The sequence below is a fragment of the Eublepharis macularius genome, chromosome 8 (genome assembly GCF_028583425.1).
Source record: "Eublepharis macularius isolate TG4126 chromosome 8, MPM_Emac_v1.0, whole genome shotgun sequence".
In the NCBI taxonomy this organism is placed as follows: domain Eukaryota; kingdom Metazoa; phylum Chordata; class Lepidosauria; order Squamata; family Eublepharidae; genus Eublepharis; species Eublepharis macularius.
The window spans coordinates 13198454-13220350 of NC_072797.1; the positions used below are offsets into that span (position 1 = coordinate 13198454).

Below are 21897 nucleotides of genomic sequence, written 5' to 3' on the forward strand. Positions count from 1 at the left end.
GTAGAAATGGAGATTCCTGAGCCTTTATATCCAGACTTCCTTCTTTGCAATACCGTCCCGCCTTCTGACTGGGATATAAGCACTTTTGCACTTGACGTGCTTTTGGCTTTTGCAGATATAAAGGTATATTTTGTGCTCCAGTTGCACTGTTATGTACTGGTAAGGTATTGGTGGTTACAGGTAAAATGGCTTTCATGCATTAACGGTGGTATCAGTTTTTTTGGGTGGTCTCATTTTTGAGGGGCAGCCTGTTTTTTGAATAACTTTTGGCCTGGTGATAGTTTGCAGTTTGTGCACGTGCACCGTTTTTAAAGATTGACTCACTGTGTGGTAGATGCGTTGAGCTTTTGTCTCCGTTTTCAACACAGGCATTTTTCTGGTGTCGGAGGCACCCTTGTTGAGTTTTCTGTAGCCAGAGGGCTGCAGTCTGAAAGACAGGTGTGTTGTTAGTTCACATCCATACAATCAAAGAATCTTGGTGTCGCTGCAAGTTCGTAAGAAAGGTCTTGTGATAAAATTGTGACATCTCCCTTTGTGATTTTGGGGCATACTGTGTGATGTATGCATTGTGCTGGAGGTGTGCAAATGTTACTTGATCATTTAAACTTTTTAAAACCTTGCCCTTTTGCCAGGGAGCTCGGGGGAGCTTCCATGGTGTCTCTTCATAACAGCCCTGTGAAAGTAGTAAATAGTAAAGAGTCCAGTAGCACCTTTAAGACTAACCAACTTTATTGTGGCATAAGCTTTCGAGAGCCACAGCTCTCTTTGTCTTGCATCTCACGAAGAGAGCTGTGGTTCTCGAAAGCTTATGCTACAATAAAGTTGGTTAGTCTTAAAGGTGCTACTGGTCACTTTACTGTTTTGCTACTACAGACTAACTTGGCTAACTCCTCTGGATCTGTGAAAGTAGTAAGGCTTAGAGATGGTGACTTGGCCAAGATCATCAGTGAGCATCAGAGCAGAAGGGAGATTTGAACCCAAGCCTCCCTGGTCCTTGTGTGACAGTCTAACTGGTACAATATGCCACTGTGGTGTAGCAGTTAGAGTGACAGTCTAGGTTCAAATTCCAGCTCTGCCATGGAAACTCACTGGGTGACCTTTGGCTAGTCACCAGCCTATCCTACCTTGCAGGGTTGTCGTGAGGCTAAAGTGGAAGAGAGGGAAAGAATGTAACCCTTCTAGTCCATGACCTCTACATGAAACATTTATTTTTATGGGCTGTAGGAAAACTTCCTAGGTAGAAAACATGTCGGGGAAGGAGTGTATTTCTACAAATGCACAAAAGCTAACATTTAGTATTATGGCTGTTGTGGTCTATCATAGAGGTATAGAAGACAGGCAGATTGTTTCATTGTCTCTTCTAGATGAGATATTTTAAGAATTTTCCTCAGAAGAACAAGTAGGATTGCCAGTTTGCAGCTGGCAACTTGCAGGAGTCTCTCTTGGGTGGAGGTGGGTGGAGGCCTGGTGATGTGCTGACATCACTCCCTGTCTGCCTGGAAGTGATGTGAGCACATCAAGGGGGACACTCTAGCATTTGGGCAAAACTCTATGGTTAAACCATAGCATTTTGCCCAAATGCCAGAGCATCTCCAGTGATGCACTGACATCACTTCCTGTGCACCTGGAAGTAATGTCATCATGTTAGGGACACTGCCCATGGTGCTCCTTCTCATTTTTCTCCCATTGGCCAACTGAGCAGTGATAGGAAGGGCCCGTTGGCAGTGGGGAATTCTCTCTCTCTCTCTCTCTCTCTCTCTCTCTCTCTCTCTCTCTCTCTCTCTCTCTCTCTCTCTCTCTCTCTCTCTCTCTCTCACTCTCACACACACACACACACACACACACACACGGCTAATGTGTATATATAGGTAGTGGTAGACTAGTAAATATTCCTGGGAGCTTGCAACTTTTCTGCATATACTTGCAAGGCTGGTCTAAGGGGGTTCTTTTTCTGATGTGAGTTGGAAGTTCTTTTGAAATTTTTGAAATTATTCTTTGGCAACATGTAGCCTGCCTCCATGGCACCCTTCCAAGAAGTTCAAGCTGAAATTGATTTATTATGAAGAACTTTATTTCACGCCGTGCTTTTCTTTGCAGTGGACAGCCGACTGTAATGAACAGATAGAGGGCAACGGCTCCTCTTCCAGAGGCAAAGGCACAGCACCTCACAATCCGAACCAGGTAAGAGAAGCGCGACTCCCTTCGCTGGAAGCCTGCTTTTGAGGCCAGTAACATTTTATGCCTTTCCCTGCCTCCGATCGTGAGGTCGCCATATCTAGGGTCTGGAAATATCTGCAAGCAAGGTATTAGGTTCCTCTTGGTTGCTGCTGAACCTACACTACCCCCCCCCCTTAAAAATCACTTCAATTTCCAGGTCCCACACTGTTTTCAAGAAGTGTTCTCGGAAGGTCTACTTCTCTATGTTTTCTCCTAGAGAAAGATATCGCAGTTTGTTTGGATACTTTTACTAGGCTTGCCAGTTCCCCACCTGGGGCGAGGGATCCGCTCCCCCACCTGCTGCCCCATGGCCCCGATCACCTGGCTGGGGGAAAGCACGTGGGTGGGGAGAACTGCATGCACGTGCCCTCATTCACTTGTTTCACAGCTCTTTCCTCTGTCCCATTGGAAAACGAACACAGTGCAGGAAAGAGGAGTTGCTGTCCCCCCTGTATCGTGCTCGTTTTCCAACGGGACAAACGAAGGACCCACTTCCAAAGGGGCAGGGTTTTTTCAGTGATCACGGGGATTCCTCTGTGGAGGGGGAGCATGCATGTGCGCCATGCGCTCACAGGAGGTAAGCACCCCGCTGTCTTCTGCCCTTCAGCCCCCTGCACCCATACGTGGGCCCTCCTGGGACCCCTGACAACCCTAACCTTGGCTGAATCCACATGCCCTTGGAGCGTCCCAGCGTTGCGCTAAATGTTCGCTAAACACCCGGAAGTATAGCATCTTTCTAGCGTGATTTCTGAATTGCACTAGAAAGATGCTATACTTCCAGGTGTTTAGCGAACATTTAGCCAACACCGGGACGCTCTGAGGGTGTGTGGATTTGCCCCTTTTCTCCACTTTTCATCGCCGTGTGGACCAAAAGCAGCTTATGATATGAGAAAGCAATAGACAATAAATACAACAAATCAACAACAAACTAATTCACAGGAGAGGGAATGGGAAGGCAGCAAGCGGTAAAAGGTCTGCCGCTGATGGAAGCTGTCAGGCTGTGGATGATAGGATATGGCAGACAGGTCCTTGTAACCATTGCAACAAGAAGTCCAAGCTCTTGGTTAAATGATTTTATTCAGAAATCCAGTTCTTCCCATATATGTGTCCAGAGGTTTACTCAGAGGCAAGAAAGCATCCAAGCAGTACACGCTTCCTTGCTAGAAATAGAGACTTGAGGGAAAATACAGTTCTAAACACTCAAACATATCCCCCCTCCCACCTAGACCACAGAATCGCGCGGGAAGGAGTCTGGGAACTTCTTCTGGAGTTTAGCTAGACAGGACAAAAAGGCATAAAAAGAAACGGCCACATTTCACACAGTGCAAGGTCATTACAGTGAACTTCAAAGAAAGAGATAACAAGAGGGAGAGGGAGAGAAACAAAAGTGATGATTAGAGCATTTGCAACCTAAAATCAAGGCACAGTATTAGCAGTGGTTCAACACTTCAAACAACAACATGGATGCAGGGATGCAGCCATGACAGAAGCAGTCTCTCTCCACTGGTGTAAGATAGTCGTATACTGCCTCTGCAAGTGGACGGCAGCTAATTTATAAGGCCGTCTCTCAATCCTGTTTAGAAATGTATTCTGCCAGCTTGGCCTAGATCTTGCTTTTTAAAGGAAACTTCCATAAAAGTAGATGACATTATTGGCTAGTAAGGTTGTTAATCTGAGCAGTGCCTACTTTGCGTCCCTTCCCATAGAGTAGTTTGCAGTGCTGCTACTTCGGCTTGTGCCGTTGTCAGCCCAACTTCACAGAGTTTCTTGCACTGTAAAGTGCAGAGGGCTGCTCCTTTTTCATAGCATGTTGGAAGGGTTTGCAAGATAGTATAACAGAATGTTTTATCTGTGCCTCATTAAAGCTTCCAAAGCGTCCAGTTCTGAGATTTATATCCCAACTTTGAACAGCTCAGAGATCCTTAGATAATGAGACCTAAAAATAGAGATCTTTCTTTAAAGAACCTGTTACTTAGCGCAGATAATTTATATGGGCTTTCTTGGTTTTAACACTTTTCATCAAGGTGCACAGAGACTTAATGTTTATTCTTTATTGAAATAAACTCTGATATAAATAAGATACTAAAATGTAAAGGATTATTAAAATGCAACCTGTATTTAATGAACAAGTACATGCAATAATGGATTAATTCTCCTAACATCTCTCAAATAAACCTAAGATTGATTTAAAATCCGATCTACTATGAAATACATTGAATTTTCAATAAGCACACAGAAAAATACATTTCTCTCACCTAGATCTTCATGAGATCATCAAAACCCTAATTTCTTATCTGGGTGGCATCTTTTATACTAATTGGCAAGTGCTTTCTACTAAGAAATCTAAGATCTTTCCCACATAACAACAATATAAAAATATTATAGGTTTTAAATTTAGCGGATTCTTCAGATTTTCAATCATGTGACGTTCAACCTAGTCAAAAGTGATGCCATATTACAGGTGTCAGATAAACTTCATAAATCTCTAAAAAATGGACACAGAAGTTAAGTGCGCAGATTATAATCGGTCCATTCTAGTAGTTAAAGAATTAAAGAATTGTTTTGTCAGGCCCTGCCAGTTAGATCCCCAGATACTTCACTGTAGACACTCCGCACACATTGGATAATGCACTTCCAATCCTCATTATAGATCATTTGGAACGGATTTTTTTGTGTGCAGAACAAAATGTCCACCTCAAACGATTGATAAAGTGCATTGAAAGTGCATTATCCAATGTGTGCGGAATGAGTCAGTTAAAATTTCTTTATTAGAGATCCATCAGTATCAATGCACTCAGACAACAGCATTGGCAGAAGTGACATAAAGGGGAGAAGCAATGTTAGTTACAGGGCAAGGTTCCCGCCCTGGGATAAGGACTGTTAGAATTTAGGCGTGCAGGGCCTAGGAGGTTGGATGGGGTAGGGGAGGGGAAGACAAGGATGAACTCATTTCATGTCTCAGGGAGATACGGCTCCGGCCGGCACTTCAAGGACACTTTCCCATGCCAGCCGAGAAAGCAAAAGTAGCCACCTGCAAGATAAGCGATTCACAGCTACACAGTTACCCAGCTACACAGATATTCCTCTACACATTCTCAGAGGTCTAGAATATAACACAGAGTGCAATAGACATACATGCAGATAAGCAGGGCGCATCTGACACATTTGTTGACCATTGTCCAATATTTTTAATTGGTTGTCAAAAATAAAAGGAACTTCTGTATGGTTATAAAACCTGTTATCAAACTACATTCAAGTTCATACACTGTTCACTAAAATACACGTGTATCTCTAGAGTTTACTGTGATCTAATCCATATTCCTGTTACAACGGAACATTTCCTTAGAGCTGTCATATGCTTCGGTGGACATCTTCTAGGCTGTGTTTTTTGTCTGGTGTTGCATAGAGGTTTTAATGGGTGTTTTCAGTAGCCCTTATTGAATCTGTTCATGTCTTGTCATGATTTTTGTTCTGATATATTATATGCTGCCTTGGGCCTTAGGGGAAAAAGAGGATATTACTTCCAATAAATAAACAACATTTTTTGGAGAGTAGCTTAAAGTCAGAGCTTTATCAGGACATGTTTCAGATACATAGCCCTGTTGTATCCAACGAAGAGAACTTCTACTCTTGAAAGTTTATACCTTGGAAATCTTGTTGATCTTCAAGGTGCTATTGGTCTTAAATCTTACTTTATTCGGACTAGTGGAAAGGAGCAAGTGTCCAGTAGCACCTATAAGACTAACGACATTTGTGGTAGGGTATGAGCTTTCGTGATGTTATCTGAAGAAGTGAACTGTAACTTACAAAAGCTCTTACCCAACCACAAATGTTATTAGTCTTATAGGTGCTACTGGACTCTTGCTCTTTTCTACTACAACAGACAGGCTAACATGGCTACCTATCTATTCGGACTAGTTTCATGTTTCAGAATTTCTCCCAGATAGACATTCTTCTGAGAATACTCCATTATGATTAAAGCAAAACAGCATTCCGATTCCTTTTCCGTCAGTGCGTTCAGGGAGGGGGGCAGGTGTGCATTCAAACAGCAGTATCATTCTGGGGAGTACACATGACAGCATGTATCTGTACTCATTAGTTTTATTTATTTGAGCATTTATATTCTGCTTTTCTCCTCTGTGGGCACCCTAAGCAGTTAGCAGTACAGAAATACAAAGTAAATAAACAGAAGGAAAGGAAAGGTTTCCAGGTGAAGAGCCGGTGTGTCTGTGTCTCTCGCTCAGACTAATGTTACAAATTTTCCTCCAGCCCCAACTTGTTGAGATGCCCAGTCTGAGCCTCTGTCTCAGCAGATCTTCCTCCCAGCTCCAGGTTATAACCTTCACGCAAAGACCAAGAGCCCTTTGACCTGTGCTTCTGGGGCTCGATTAGGTTTTAAAAGGTCACCTGCAAGAAAAGTAGCAAAGAATCCAGTAGCACGTTTAAGACTAACCAACTTTATTGGTTGGTTAGTCTGATGAAGAGAGCTGTGGTTCTCGAAAGCTTATGCTACAATAAAGTTGGTTAGTCTTAAAGGTGCTACTGGACTCTTTACTATTTTGCTACTACAGACTAACATGGATAACTCTTCTGGATCGGCAAGAAAAGAGCAAGGCAAAGGCTCAGCTACAAGTTTTTACAGCAGCTATCTGGTGTCCCAATTCCCTCCTCTTAAATGTTTATAAAACACACAAAGTTTGCAGAAATTTGCAATGGATCACTGGAATGACACAGAATACTCAACACAGCAAAATATTTGGTTTCAGATGGGTAGCCATGCTAGTCTGTAGTAGAAGAGCAAGATACGGATCCAGTCGTACCTTAAAGACCAAGTAGATTTCCAGGGTATGAGCTTTCAAGAACCAAAGCTCGACCCTCGAAAGCTCACACCCTGGAAATCTGGTTGGTCTTTAAGGTGTGACTGGACCGGAATCAAAACATATGGGACAAGTATGGAACATGATGAATGGCATTTGTCCATCCCGATAGTCCAAGCTAGCCCAGTCTCATCAGATCTTGGAAGTTAAGTAGAGTTGTGTCTTGGTTAGTAATGGGATGGAAGATCACCAAGGAAAACTGTGGTCACTATGCAGAGACAGGCAATGGCAAACCACACCTCTGTTAGTCTCTTGCCTTTGAAACCCCAACAGGGGTCACCATAAGTCAGCATTGACTTGACGGTACTTTCCACTGGTTATTAGATGGCAAACATTGAGTTGGCTGGATCAAAGCAGAGTTTCAGAAAAGGTTGCCAGTTCTGGATTGGGAAATGTTTGGAGATTTGGGGGTGGAATCTGAGGAGGGTGAGGTTTGGGGAAGCTGGGGGCTCAGTGGGATATAATGGCATAGTCTCTGCCTTCCAAAGCTGCCATTTTCTCCAGGGGATCTGATCTCTGTAGCCTGAAGATCAGTTGTAATTCCAGGAGATCTCTAGGCTCCACGTGGAGGTTGGCAGCCCTAGTTTCAGAAGGCCATTGAGAACCTCTGCGAGCTTTGAAAGATCTTGACTTTTTTTAAAGATAACTTTACTAAACCTGATCTGATAGATAACACCGATTGAAAAGGCTGCAAGCAAACGTTACCTAGTTTTGCTGAGTTTACTAGGAAAGTTTACTAATTCTTTGCTAGCAAACTAATTAAGAGATACCAATAGCAGAATTCATTAACAAGAACTAGTCCTTAATCTGTTGCTTAGCCTTGAAACCTCCTTAAAAATGGTGTTTTCCTCATAGGGAAAGATTTTTTGGTTCACAGATGCTGCAGTAGCAATTGGGCTTCCACATGGCAGGTTTCTCCATGTTTTCCTCCAGCCTCATTACCCCAGGAGCAGCCACCACCACCCTCCCACCGTATTTTTTTGTTTACAAAAATCAGTAATTGTGTATCATTATAGTAGTATAACAATATGAATATGATAACAACAACAACAACATTTGATTTATATACTGCCCTTCAGGACAACTTAATGCCCGCTCAGAGTGGTTTACAAAGTACGTTATTATTATCCCCACAACATACACCCTGTGAGGTGGGTGGGGCTGAGAAAGCTCTGAGAGAGCTGTGACTAGCCCAAGGTCACCCAGCTGGCTTCAAGCGGAGGAGTGGGGAATCCCAGCTCTTCAGATTAGAGTCCCGCGCTCTTAATCACTACACCAAACTGGCTCTCAGATGTTCTCAATTCCCTGATTTTATTTAAATAAAATGTTGTCAGGAACGGTGGATATAGTTGCCGTGAGCACAGGTAAAATGGCTGCCCAGTGGGCGTGACCAGGAAAATCAGAACTTTCTTGTCCGCCCAGCAGCTGTCCAGACTTTACTACAATTTCTCCCAAAACTGTAGAGCAAAGCAGGTTTGAGAAAGATGGGAGAAAAGCCAGGGAAAATCCCACAAGATCATGTATTAATTTAATGAATGTATTATTTAATTGATGTCCTTTTAGACACTTTTTTTCTATATACTACAAAGCCCTGATGCGTTTGCTTTTTCTCACTGGCGACACATTTGCACTGTGTATTACCTAGATGATGACAAGAGTTAATAGGCATACTCAGGGGTCATTTCATAGAAAAAGAGCTGGAGGAACTCATTAGCATAGCTCATTAGTATATGCACGCCCCTTGCCATCACCAGAAGTGTGTTATTGGCATAACTGATTTGCATATGCCACACCCCCTGACATTACCTATCCTGGCTGTTTTGGACCCAATCCTGGCCATTCAGGGCCAAAATTGGGCCCAAAATGGCAAAAAGGGGCTAAAAATTGCCAAAAAGGGACCCGAAATGGTCAGGAGCAGGCTGCTGCTGAGTGGAAGAGCAATCCACCACCCATCAGAGGCTCGATCCGGGCCATTTCAGCCCCAATCCAGGCTGAAACAGGCCCAAAATGGCCGAGAGTCAGGTGGACAGGGCCACCTGACATGTGACCTCTTTGGGGAACTGCCGGAACTGCATTCCTGCGTGTTCCCCCTCAAAATGAGCCCTGTGCATACTATTTTTGTTTTTATTTATTTATTTACTTATTTCATTTATGCCTCCACCTTTCTCCTCATTGGGGGCCCAAAGTGGCTTGCGTTGTTCTCCTCTCCTCTATTTCACCTTCACAACTACCCTGTGAGGTAGGTTAGGCTGAGAGAAAGAGAGAGCACGCCCGCAGCTGACCCAAAGTCACCTGACAACTTAACATTACGGAGTGGGGATTCGGACCAATAAAAATTCAGTAAATTTAAAACGGTATATATCACATTCCAACTGCACTATCATTTTGCTGACCTGCATGAGGAAAGCTCTGAAAAGTAGAGGAATTTATATATTCGTATTCAGGGAGAGAGTACAAAGCATTCATTTGCCTCTTGGTGAACAACATAGCTAGGAGAGTTCTTTGATTTTTTTTAACATTGCATTAATGAGGTTCTGCATTTAAGAATCCTGTGGGGATGTTCACACATGAAAGGGCTTTGGAAACTAGGATGTTAATGTGTGAAAAAGTTTGTTGATATAAATTTGGGACTATCTGCTTATCTTGGTGATGGCCTCTTTATCTAATCTTTATATAATCCCAGAATGATTCAGCATATAGAAAGTTCTCGATAGCAACACTTCTCCTTCCACCAGACAGAACCCACGGGGTCGTTTATTTGGGCAAGAGAATCTTTCTCAAAATTTTATGTGCACAAAGACAGGAGTGAACGGGGGAACCTACAGCTTGGAGGCAGGAATTTTTCATAATGATTAGCTGTGTGTTTGGCTGGGGGAATTTGCACAGCTGCTGGGGTAGAAATATCTTCCCTGACTACTGATTCGAGGCTAGAACATCTTCAACTAGCAGGAAGCGGCAGTCTGGAGAAAGATCTCCAGTTGCTGTCTAGCTTCTACCGCACCACAAGCTGCCATATGCAAGGGTGGGAAATTGATAACATGAGGAAATTCACTACCAGTCGGTGTAGGGCTGCCAGGCAGGGGATCCCCAGCTCCCACTTTTCATTAACACTCAGAACAGTGGCGGAATTAAAAATACAAAAAAAAAAAAAGGCCCCTGGCTCAATGTCACTTCTAAGGAAAACCCAGTAATGTCATTTCCCAAAAGAACCTAGAAGTGATGTCATCCTAGCTAGGTATTGCTGAAAACTCCATGGTTTTACCATAGAGTTTCTGAAGATTCCTAGAAAGGTGTGACGTCCTTTTCGGGTTATGCTGTTGCTGTTATGTTATGCTGTTGCTGATCCCCTCCCCTTCATTGCAAGTGAAAGTAACAAGGCCAGTAGAATAAAGGACTTTTAAGAAGAATTAGCTGAAATTATGGAGGACAAGTCAACCAGTGCTTCCTAGCCATGGAGACTAAAGAGAACCTCCATAGTCAGAGGCAAGAAACTTCTAAATATCTGTGCTAGGAAGCATCAGTGCCCTTTTTGGCCTTCTAGGGCCACTGGTTGCCTTCCATGTGAAACAGGATGCTGAACTAATGTGTGAGGAAGTAAAAAATGTTTTGCAGAAGATATTAGGTTTTAGTTAAGGCACGTTAACTAAACAAACTGCATGCAGAAAGCTCTCATCCAAGTTAGAGAACCAGTAACTGTTTATTTATCTAAAGAAATATATTTACATAAGTTTAGTGGAAAGAACTAGTAACTGATCTAACTAGCTAGGATGGCTTTAGGAGGAGACACCATACTGCCTCTCCTGGTGCATGCAGGGAAGAAGAGAGAGAGGAGAGGGAGAGAAAGGAAGGAAGGAAATTCCGCTGGCAGGAAGGAGACTGATAGCAGCCTATCTATCTAACTGACTCTATGGTTGCTGCCTTCCTTCTTCTCTGCTGGTGGTCCTAAAGGCCTGAGCAAGAGACATCACCAGTCCCTTCTTCATGGGCTGATTCCGCACACGTTGGATAATGCACTTTCGATGCACTTTATCAATCGTTTGAGGTGGATTTTTTGTTCTACACGCAAAAAAAATCCGTTCCAAATGATCTATAAAGAGGATTGGAACTTCATTATCCAACGTGTGCGGAATCACTCTAAGAGAAGACTGGGCCAAAATGGCCAAGACAGAAATGTTGTCACAGTTTACCCACAATCTTTATGGTAGTGGAAATCCTAGAGCATCCACCCTTTGTAGCCACTCTAGGATGTCTGTTCTTCTAGATTCTATGGTATACCACAGAGTTCACCCTCTGAAGCTGCTATTTTCTCCAGGAAAACTAATCTCTGTACTCGAGATCAGTAGTAATTCTAAGAGAGAGCCCCACCTTCAGTTTGGTAACCGTAGAGGGAGTGGACTGGTTGGAAAGCCAAGGTGGGCAGAGCTTAATGGGAGGAAGATGCATGAATTATGGAGTTCAGTGAATTAGAGAAGCCTTTTCCACTCTTGAATTCAAGCATTCAGCTGATCTTTCTGTCAGTCTGTGGCCTTCACTAGGCATAATAAAAATCCTTCCACGTGTGTGTAGTAATTTGAAGTTGTTTATTGAGTTCAAACAGGATTCTGCCTTTTCTGTGGTGTGAAGACAGCTGCTTTTATCGAATGAGGAAGTAAAAAATGTTTTTCAGAGGCTTGGCTGAAACGCCAAAGACAGAAATGTTCTCGTGCTGTGAGCCACAGTTCTGACTTGTATCTTAACATGTGCAGGGGCGGCGCAAGGGTCTGCCGCGCTTGCGGCCAGCCGGCCGGGCGCCCCCGCACACGCGCGCGCACACACCAGCCTGCGTGATGACGATGATGGCTGCGGGCAGCCTCCGAGCTCTCCCGCTCGGTTGCCTGCGCTGCCGCAGATGCCTGCCCGCGGTGGCTGCGCCTGGCCAGGGGCTTGTGCTGGTGGCGGCAGCGGCACGGGGTGGGATGGATAGGAGGCTGGTGATTTGTGGCGCGCGCTCCTGCCCGCCACGCCTCCTCCAGCACTCCCTCCGGCACCCTGCGCCTGCGGCCACCACCTACCTGGCCTTAATAGGCACGCTGGCCCTGAACATGTGGCCAGTCCTTATGGGAGCAAAGAAGAGGTTCCAAATGTGTATGCTGACAATGGTTCTTTAGGGCAAAAAGCTGATGTCTTTTGTTGTTTGAATTTATGGATCGCTCTCTAGGGAGGTTGCAGAGTTTGAAGTCTATGGTAATGTTATCAGGAAATTTCTTAAGGGGAAAGGGATCCCATGGGCACGGATCCTGCCCACGGAATTAGCCTCCCACTATGGCGGGAGGCTCTGATTTGCTGAGGAAAGACTTGCATAACTGGATCTTTCTATATGAGCAATTTGTGGCTGTTAATATTTTATTGAATGTCATGGGAGATAACAAAGATTTGAATAGTACTGTCAGAGCGAAGAAGAAAACCCAGTTGCATCATCTCCTGATTATGAAGCCCTCCTTCCCGATCGCCCTAATAAATTCACATTTCCCCAATGCTTTATAATCAGTTCTGAAAAATGATAAAAAGAATTGTAACATAATGGGAAAATATTAAATTTAAGAAGAGGCTTTTTGCACAGGGGGTGAGATTCCAGTAGAAGATTAACATTCAATTAGAGAACAATTCTAGCAACGGTAGCCAGATTGCATTAAATATCTGTGGTTTATCCCTTGTGTCGTGCATGATTTGTTCTTTAATAGCCCAAAGCCCTTCAACCCAATTTTTAATTTTTAAGCACCACAACATGATACGGTAAAATAGTATGCTTTTCTATAAAAGCAGTCCAGAGCAGTCCAGTCTCGGTCCAGAGCTTGTTATATTGGGGGTGGGGAAGTACATTAAAGTTTCAGCTTTAATTCTATCAATGACTTATTTCCAGAAGAATTCTAAAGAGGGCATTTATCACACTGGAGTTGCTTGTAAGCAGTACATTTTTTAAAAAATACCAGTTTCTAAGAGTTATTTGTGGCAGATCAAAGAGCATGTAAAATAGGTTGCCAACCTCCAGGTGGTGGCTGGAGATCTTCTGGAATTACACCTGATCTCCAAGCCACAGAGATCAGTTCCCCTGGAGAAAATGGCTGCTTTGGAGGATGGACTGCATGACACTATAATTTGCTGGGCTCCAACCCCTCCCCAAACCACGCCCTCTCCAGGTTCAGCCCCCCAAATATCCCGGAATTTCCTAACCTGGAGCTGGAAACACTAATGTATAATGTAACTTGAGCTTCAGCAGATGACAAAGTTAGACTGTAATTGTGTAATGTTGTATCCTGAGTCCTGAACCCAGTTCATACCGAGATGGAGGTCATCTGAAATGCAGTGTTGTACAGTGCTTAGATAAGTCGAACTAGGATCTGGGAGACAAAGGTTCAAATCCTCCACTCGGCCATGGAGGCTCACTTTGTGACCTCAGGCCAGTCACTCTTGCTCAGCTTCATTCTACATCACCGGGTGGTTGTTGTAAGCATAAAATGGAGGCAGTGGGAATGATGTTGTAAGCTGCTTTGAGTCTCCATTGGGGAGAAAAGTGAGGTATAAATATATAAATAAATAAATGCATGGATTTTCAGAATGTTTAGGTTGCTGTAAACGAGCGAGCAAAATCTTGAAGAGGTTAAGTCACTTTTTGTGGCGTGGAGGTTAGAGGCAGCCAGCGCATTGAGACCAAATATTTGGATTATTCATCATTGCATTTGGTCATACTGAAATTCTGGTCAGGTAGTACATATCTGCATTGAAAATCTGGTTCAGTCACTCTGCATCTAGAAATAACATTGAAAGGAGTCCATAGAAACTTAATAAATTATGCAAAATTAGAAAACTTATGTCCATTGATTTAATTGCAACATTTGAATTTTCTTAGTGCAGAAATTTGGTTAATAACAGAGGGTAGGTTCAGTTTACTTGAAATGTTGGCTTCAAATTGGGACCTCAAAGTTATTAGATACACTTCAGAAGTCTTCCTCATGGGGTATTTTCATCGGTTCTGGCCCCATACTGTGTGTCGATTTCTCACTAGACTTCTGGACACATGGTCAAAATACCCCAATTTAGTCTCCAAACTTGCCAGACTTTTTTGCATTCCACAGGCAGCAACTGCTGCAGAATCAATCTTTCCCGGGCTTTTCTGCAGCTTTCCTCCCTGCACACATACCCCAATATTCCAGCAAAGTCAAAACGGGGCTTTTTTGAAGTGCAGAATATTTTCTTCGGTGTGAGGCCTGGCCCAGTCTCTTGCCCTCCCCTTTATTCCCCTGCATCCTGATTGGCTGAACAGCAACCAATCATTTTTCCCCCGGAAAGTTTTTTTAAAAAATTAGAGAGCAACGTTGCAACGTTGATGCCATTTAAAAAGACCCCCCCAAAAAAACCCTTTGTAAGTTTCCTTGGCAATCAACTGAAGAAACTGAGGAGTCCTCAACCCATAGATTGATGAAACCGTCCAGTCCTCAAAGCCCACAGCAGAATTGGGGCATTTTTAGTGCAGAAATAAAAAAACAGACACCGCTTCGGTTCAGCTCCCTCAAAGTGTAGAATTAAAGAATCGAAGCACCATGGCTCCAGAATCGATTAATGAAGCTGAACCGATCCTCATGGGTTGAATAAGCAGAAAGCCCGATATAAAGTTCACCATATGAAAGAGGCCAGAGTTTGGAAAACGAATAGGACTCAAATGTATTATCCAGGATAACAGGTACTCGAGATAGGTTTCTAGACTCTCGGCGTTTACTTTAGCCTGTCAGACGAGTCGATTAGCTTTGGTAAGTTGTTCTTGACTAAAGCCCCCTGTTTGTTGTTTCCAGGAAGTGTGGGATCACAGCAGCAGCGGCAGCTCAGGATCCCAGCCTGGTTCAGGCTCCAGGCATGGGTCTATATCCAAGTCTGGCGGCCGAGGGAGAAGCAGCCAGTTCAGGCATTCACGCAAGGTATCCTCTGGGGCGATGGTGATAAAATGGCCTGTATCCCACCCCTCTACTCAGCAAACTTCTTCCAGCTAAGACTGCCAATTCCAGTTTGGGAAATTCCTGGAGATTTTTTGCGAGGGGAGCCTAGGGAAGGTGGAGTTTGGGGAGGGAGCTCTATGATGTCATAAATTATGCTTTTCAAAACTTCCATTTTCTCCAGGGAAACTCATCTCCATAGTAATCCCAGAAGAACTCCAGGTGCCACCTGGATGTTGGCAATCCTACCTCCAGCCCAGGGGCCCCCAACTTTTTAAGCCTTTGGAACTTTGATAGAGGGTGGTGGGTACAACTTCAAAATGGCTGCTACAAATGGCGGAGCCAACCACAGTGTGTCAGGAAGTGAGGTTATGCCTTACTCTAATAGTAACCCTTCGCCGTTACGGGCAGAAGCTCTGCTTAACAGGATGCCTTTTAAAATGAACATACATTGTTTAAAAATACTTTCTTGCATACACTGTCAGTCACCCAATAAGATCTTTGTGCAGAGGTGGCAACTGATGCTGGAGCAACTTTTTAAAAATCTGCATAGCCAGTCTCCAGTGTCAGTTACCCTGCAGGGCAAAGGCCCCCTCTAGCTGCCCCCATTTCTAAACACACTTGGTGGGCACCAGGAAAGGTGTCAGCAGTCCCTACCTTAGGAACCCCTACTCCATCCAAAGAAGCCATCCAAAGAACTTCTGCCATTGGTGGAAGAGCCATGTAGCATAGTGATTAAGTGGTTGGGCTGTGAATCAGTACTCTGCTGGTTCGAAACTCATGACTGCCAAGAGCTCTGAAGGTGGCCTTCGGTAAGCCACTCCTCTCAGCCCCAGCTGGATTGTGAGGATAATAACAACTCTGACTTTGTTCACTGCTCTGAGGGGGCACTAATCTGTCTAGAAGAGCTGCTGTAGCATCGCAGTTAAGTGGCTGGGCTGCGAATCAGAACTTTGGTGGTTCGATTCCCACTACTGCCATGAGCTCAGTAGGTGGCCTTGGGTAAGCCAGTCCTCTCAGCCCCAATTCTGTGGCATAATAACAACGCCTGACTTTGTTCACCGCTCTGAGTGGGGCACTAACCTGTTCAGTTTAGCAGTTGTTTTTGCTGTTGTTGCTGTTGTTTGTTGTTATTATGTAAGTTGGAGGAATGCTTGAAACGTTATTGAGTCCACGCGTGGAATATAGGTTCACGTCTGTTGGTTGCTGTTCCCAGTGGGTCTTGACCTTCTTTGGAGATGATTCATTTGCCATTCGTTCGTCAGGTTACACTTAGTACCAACATAAACTAGTCCTCATTTCTCAACAAGGAACTGAACTTCATTAATGACTTGAGATTCTGAGGTTTATAGAAGTTTGTGTGTAACACAGCTCCTTAAAGCTCATGCTGCAATATGCTCATCATTCTTCAACTTGACGGAAGGCGCTGTGTGTAAATGACACACTTGTACACGTTTATGTCAAATCTCATCCTTGGCTTGGGTGCACAAACCCTGGAAGTTATCTTTTTTCTTTGCAGATTTTTGTTTAATTTAGGATTTGGAGAAGGAACGTTGTTCTTTCAGGAATGCTATTGGGCAGCCAGCAACGAAGAAGAGCCGAGAGTTGTGTTGAGGGAAATACGTCCTCTCATACCTTAAAAAAATGAAATATCAGCAACCATATTTCCTGTAATTTCTTCCTTTTTAACAGAAGAGGAGCTCATACGGTGTTTCTAAAAATGCTGTTTTTCTCCTCCTTTAAAATATAAATAACAGAGCAGTACGATTAGCTCCTTGAGGGAACAAGTGCAATTATGGGCTAACTCGATATGTGCTGTGTGATGTTGTGTATGTATTCTACAGTAAGGTTTCATTTACGGTCCTTTTTGCCAATTTAACTGCCCACGCTCATCTCAGTTTCACTGGCCTCAGCCAAGACCCAGCAATAGCAAGTAAAGTTGGGCGAGTCGTATTGTGCCACGCAAAAATAACCAAGATTTTCTTGCTGTTCCTTTTTTCTCTCTTTTTAGAATGGCAACAAAGACAGTTCCCTTGACATGCTGGGCACAGATATTTGGGCAGCCAATACCCTTGAGCCCTTCAGGTAAGCTTTAAAAGGAACTGGATCCGACTTCTTTGCGCGGGATTATACAGCCCAGATCTTGCTATTTGCGTTGTTTTATCCAGACTCTGGCCTTGGGCTGGTCACACTCTCTCAGTCTAACCTAAATCACTGAGGAAAAAATGGAGGAGGAACGAATAATATTGTAAGCCACTTTGGGTTTCTGCTGGGGAGAAACAGCAGATACGAATTTTTGAAAAAAAACTGAAGAAAACTGTGAGCGTAGAATTCCATTTCCAGACCATCTCCTCTGACTGGCTTCCGATGTTGCTCCGTCCCGGTTTTTGTCTTGAAAGTCTGTTTTAACAGTGTTTGCACTTTACTTTATATGTTTCTTGTTTAGCTGAAACATGTTTTAATAAATGAATTGAATACGAAGCCAATTTTTTAAAGCTGATAAAACCTAGTTTTGTTTACACTCAAAGGTGCAAATTGCAGGACTGGGCCAGACAGCTCCTTGGCTGCTGTACTTGAAATGGCTGTTCTTCCATCCAGGTTCCTGCAATCAAACAACAACATTTGATTTATATACCACCCCTCAGGACAACTTAACACCCAGTCAGAGCGGTTTACAAAGTATGCTAGTATTATTCTCATGCCAATCACCCTGTGAGGTGGGTGGGGCTGAGAGAATGCGTCCCATTCAGCCTCTATAAAATAACAACAACAACATTCAATTTATATACCGCCCTCCAGGACAACTTCATGCCCACTCAGAGCGGTTTACAAAGTGTGTTATTACTATCCTCACAACAATCACCCTGTGAGAGAGCTCTGAGAGAGCCGTGACTGACCCCAGGTCACCCAGCTGGCTTCAAGCAGAGGAATGGGGAATCAAACCTGGCTCTCCAGATTAGAGTCCTGCCGCTCTCAACCACTACACCAAACTGGCTGAAGCAGAGGCTGGAAATTCAGTTGTGGCAGACAGGAGATCTTGCTCCACTGACCTCTTCAGGAGGCCAGACCACCGAGCATTAATACCTGGACTGGCCTATCCCATGTCTCTACACCTGAGGAAGGCAAGATTGGTGGTTCCCTTCTATTTCTAAGTCTATGTATTCCTGGTCATTATTAGACTGTATCTCTCATTTTGGCACATCTCCATAATATATGCTTCTAAATCGTTTGTTCGTTTGTTTGCTGACCCGTTTCATTGCAGCTATTTTGTCTCAATAATCTCTCTTTCTTTCTCCCTTGATACCTTGATAGTGGTGCCACGTGGGACCTGCAACCTGAAAAACTTGACTTCACCCAGTTTCACCGAAAGCTCCGCAACACCCCCAAACACCCCCTCCCACACATAGACAGAGAAGGGTAAGTTGCAGTCTGAGCAGACACAATGTTTTGAGAGCGTACAGTTTGGTTGGAAGGCATGAGAATTCGAGATGAGGAGATGCAGGCGGTTGGCTGTTCACAGAATCCTTGTAATCTATTTATTTGTTCGCTTTACTTCATTTATACCCTGCCTTTCTCCTCAGCGGTGACCCAAAGTAGCATACAATGTTCGCCTCTCTTCCATGTTATTCTCACAACAACCCTGTGAGGTAGTAATATTAATAATAATACTATGCCTGTATATGGCTCTTCTAGATTAGTGCCCCATTCAGAGTGGTGAATACGAGCTAAGCTACAAGTGATGCCATAGCACAGTGGTTAAGTGGTTTGGCTGCAAATCAGCACTCTGCTGGTTTGAATCCCACTACTGCCATGAACTCAGTAGGTGGCCTTGGGTAAGCCACTCCTCTCAGCTCCAGCTCCCCAGCTGTATTCTGGGGATAATAATAACACTATCTTGTTCACCACTCTGGGTGAGGCACTAATCTGTCTAGAAGAGTGGTATATAAGTGCAGGTATTATTATGACATGTGTTTTTTAACGTGTTGGGGACACAGTTTTACCTGGGAACTGTAGTTTTCAGAGACAGATCCACGCGAGATTGCTGGGGGATAGGAACTTTGCAATTGTTTTCTTGCAGTATCAACAGAAAGAAGAACTACCAGCTCTTCCCCTTCCCTCCTCTGCAAAGTTCCTCTTCCCCAGCGATTGCACTCGGCTCTGTCTTTGAAAACTGTCCTTGAAAACTACAGTCCCAGGTAAAATTACATCCCCAGTATGTTAAAAAACACGTGCCTGGTGTCATTTGTAGCTATAAGTCAGTGTTATTATTATCCTCACAATACAGCTGGGGAGCTGGGGCTGAAAGGAGGGGCTTACCCAAGGCCACCTACTAAGCTCACAGCAATAGTGGGATTGAACCAGCAGATCGCTGGTTCGCAGCCCAACCACTTAACCACTGTGCTACAGCATAGGAACCGTATAAGCAACCGACTACCTGTAGCTCCTTGTCCTGAATTCTTCTGCAGCAGCATTGCGGTGTTTCTGATACCTTCTCAGATGCTGCAGAAACCCTACCACTGTTCTTCAGCTTCAAAAGTGGAGTATTCTGAATTGCAGAATGTGATATTTCTGAGTGCAGAATCCCAGAGCCTCTGCGGTGCTTCCTATAGTTTCCTCCAGATGGGCAGCCGCGTAAGTATGTGGTATCAAAATGAAATGAGTCCAGTGGCATCTGAGAGACTTTGCAGAATTTCCTCTTACCTGATTCCACACACATTGGATAATGCACTTTTAACGCACTTTAGCAATCATTTGGAAGCAGATTTTTTGTTTCACACACAAAAAAATCAGTTCCAAATGATCTCTAAAGAGGATTGGAAGTGCATTATCCAACGTGTGCGGGATCAGTGGCTCAGTGGAAGAACATCTGCTTAGCATGCAGAAGGTCTCAGGTTCAATCTCCAGTTGAGAGGATCAAATAGGAGGTGATGTGAAAGATCTCCACCTGAGACCCTGGAGAGTCTCTTGCGAGTCTGACTAGAGGATGCTGACCGTGACGGACCAGTGAGCTGATGCAACATAAGGCAGCTTTATGGGTGTATTCCAGATTCTATCATGACAAAAGTTTGGATTTTGTGACCGGTATGAATTAAACAAATTCTGCATAATTTATCTTGATTTTTTTTTTAAAAAAAAAACCTGTTTTGCATAATTTATTCCACCCTAATTAGAAGAAAGGGCAAAGAGCTATACTGGACTCTGAACAGAACACACCCTGCCAAAGCGCTGGAAATCTTCAGCCATTCCTTTTGACGTCTGGAATGTCTGTAGCACTGCTTATGCATTTCCATGTGCATGCATTCTCTTTGCCTTCCTAAGGACTAGACACTTGATTTCCCCCCTAAAATAATAACAGCAGAGGCTTCCAGGAAGTTCTCTGTGCTTTTTCTGTATTTTCTTTATATATTTTTTCATACAGAAAAAAAGAAGAGAAAGAATAAGCATATAGAAAGTGAGACAGTTATTCTTATGCTATCTTGTATCAATATTCTAGTTCTCCACATCGTATGTTTCATCTTAATACATCTTTGACCGTGAGTTCTGTTATATCATATATAACAGAACATACATTACATTTAATCGTTATATTTATTCCTCATCCATTTGTAGAAGGGGTCCCATGGCGCGGAAAAGTCTTCTTCCATTTGTCCTTTCATTAAAGAAGTTAGTTAGCTTTTTCTGTACTTTCATGGCACACAAAATCTTACACAGAGCGGTCTGTATCCTACCACGCCTCTAAACAGAGTTTGAAGCCTTCTTCCAGCTTAAATGGTTCTTCCTCCAATGGAAAATGTACCTAAATTGGCGGAAGGATTTTCGGGCTGGAGAAACTTCCGCCTAAAGTAAGATATTGCCTTCTTGCTGCTGGAATGATCCTTAGAGACAGCGCAGTTTGCTTCAAACTCACTGTGTTGTGGGATGTAGAAACCTTTCCCATCAAAGGGCTTGGATTAGCAAGTGTTAATCCTACCAGAAAATTCTCAAGTAAACACAGTTAAGCTTTTTTTGCTACTTCAAAAGAGCTTCAAACATACCATGAAGTTGAAGTCTTTCTGTCTTGCAGGATAATGTTGTGAGTTGTTCCATAGACAGCCCACAGTGTACGCTGTTTAATAATGAACGATTGGAGCGTGTACATTTCCACAAAGATGAAATCTGGGCAGCGTGAAACCCGCAAGCAATCTTCTCTTTGTCAGGCTCCGTTGTTAACCGATGTTATAATTAGTTTCTCTGACCTTGCTAGAATCTGTTTCCATGAGTATATCTACACTATACAGTAAAATTGATTTGATTATGCGTTCTCTCCTCTAAGGAATTCTGGAGAATAGAATATTACAAGGGAGGGGAGGCCACTAGAGTTGTCTAAAAAGATACCCCGTTAATAAACCACAGTTTCCAAGAATTGTAGTGGGGAAGAGGATAAAGTTGATTAAGTTTGTGGCATTGATGTGCCCAAAATGAACTTGCCTCATGTGACTGGCTAGCAAGATTTTTGGTACTGCCATTTATGGATAAAGGAGCTCTGAGTTCTGGGTGCTGGCCTGGCCTGCCTCTCTGGATAACGTGCTTTGGGGCTTGTTGAGGTCCTCCTTGAGAACTAGAGAGCTGCTGTAGCACAGTGGTTAAGTGGTTTCACTGTGAATCAGCACGCTGCTGGTTCGAATCCCACTACTGCCATGAGCTCAGAAGGTGGCCTTGGGTAAGCCACTCCTTTCAGCCCCAGCTCCCCAGCTGTATTGTGGGAATAATAATAATACTAACTTGTTCACTGCTCAGGATGAGGCACTAATCTGTCTAGAAGAGTGGTATTGGTTATCACATACAAAGCTCTTCATGGC

At 43.7% G+C, this 21897-nt stretch overlaps 1 protein-coding gene across 5 annotated transcripts in view; it reads left to right on the forward strand.

The window, feature by feature from the left end:
- The window catches only part of CTIF (cap binding complex dependent translation initiation factor), a 233608-nt gene that overhangs the window by 67249 nt on the left and 144462 nt on the right, over positions 1-21897 (forward strand). For 3 of the 5 annotated variants that reach the window (XM_054986122.1, XM_054986123.1, XM_054986125.1), the window contains exons 3-6: positions 2098-2181; positions 14921-15043; positions 17070-17143; positions 18371-18475. In XM_054986122.1, coding sequence (XP_054842097.1) covers positions 2098-2181; positions 14921-15043; positions 17070-17143; positions 18371-18475 — 386 coding nt within the window. The remainder of the gene's footprint in view (positions 1-2097; positions 2182-14920; positions 15044-17069; positions 17144-18370; positions 18476-21897) is intronic. The other 2 variants (XM_054986124.1, XM_054986127.1) reach the window with 1 other exon arrangement.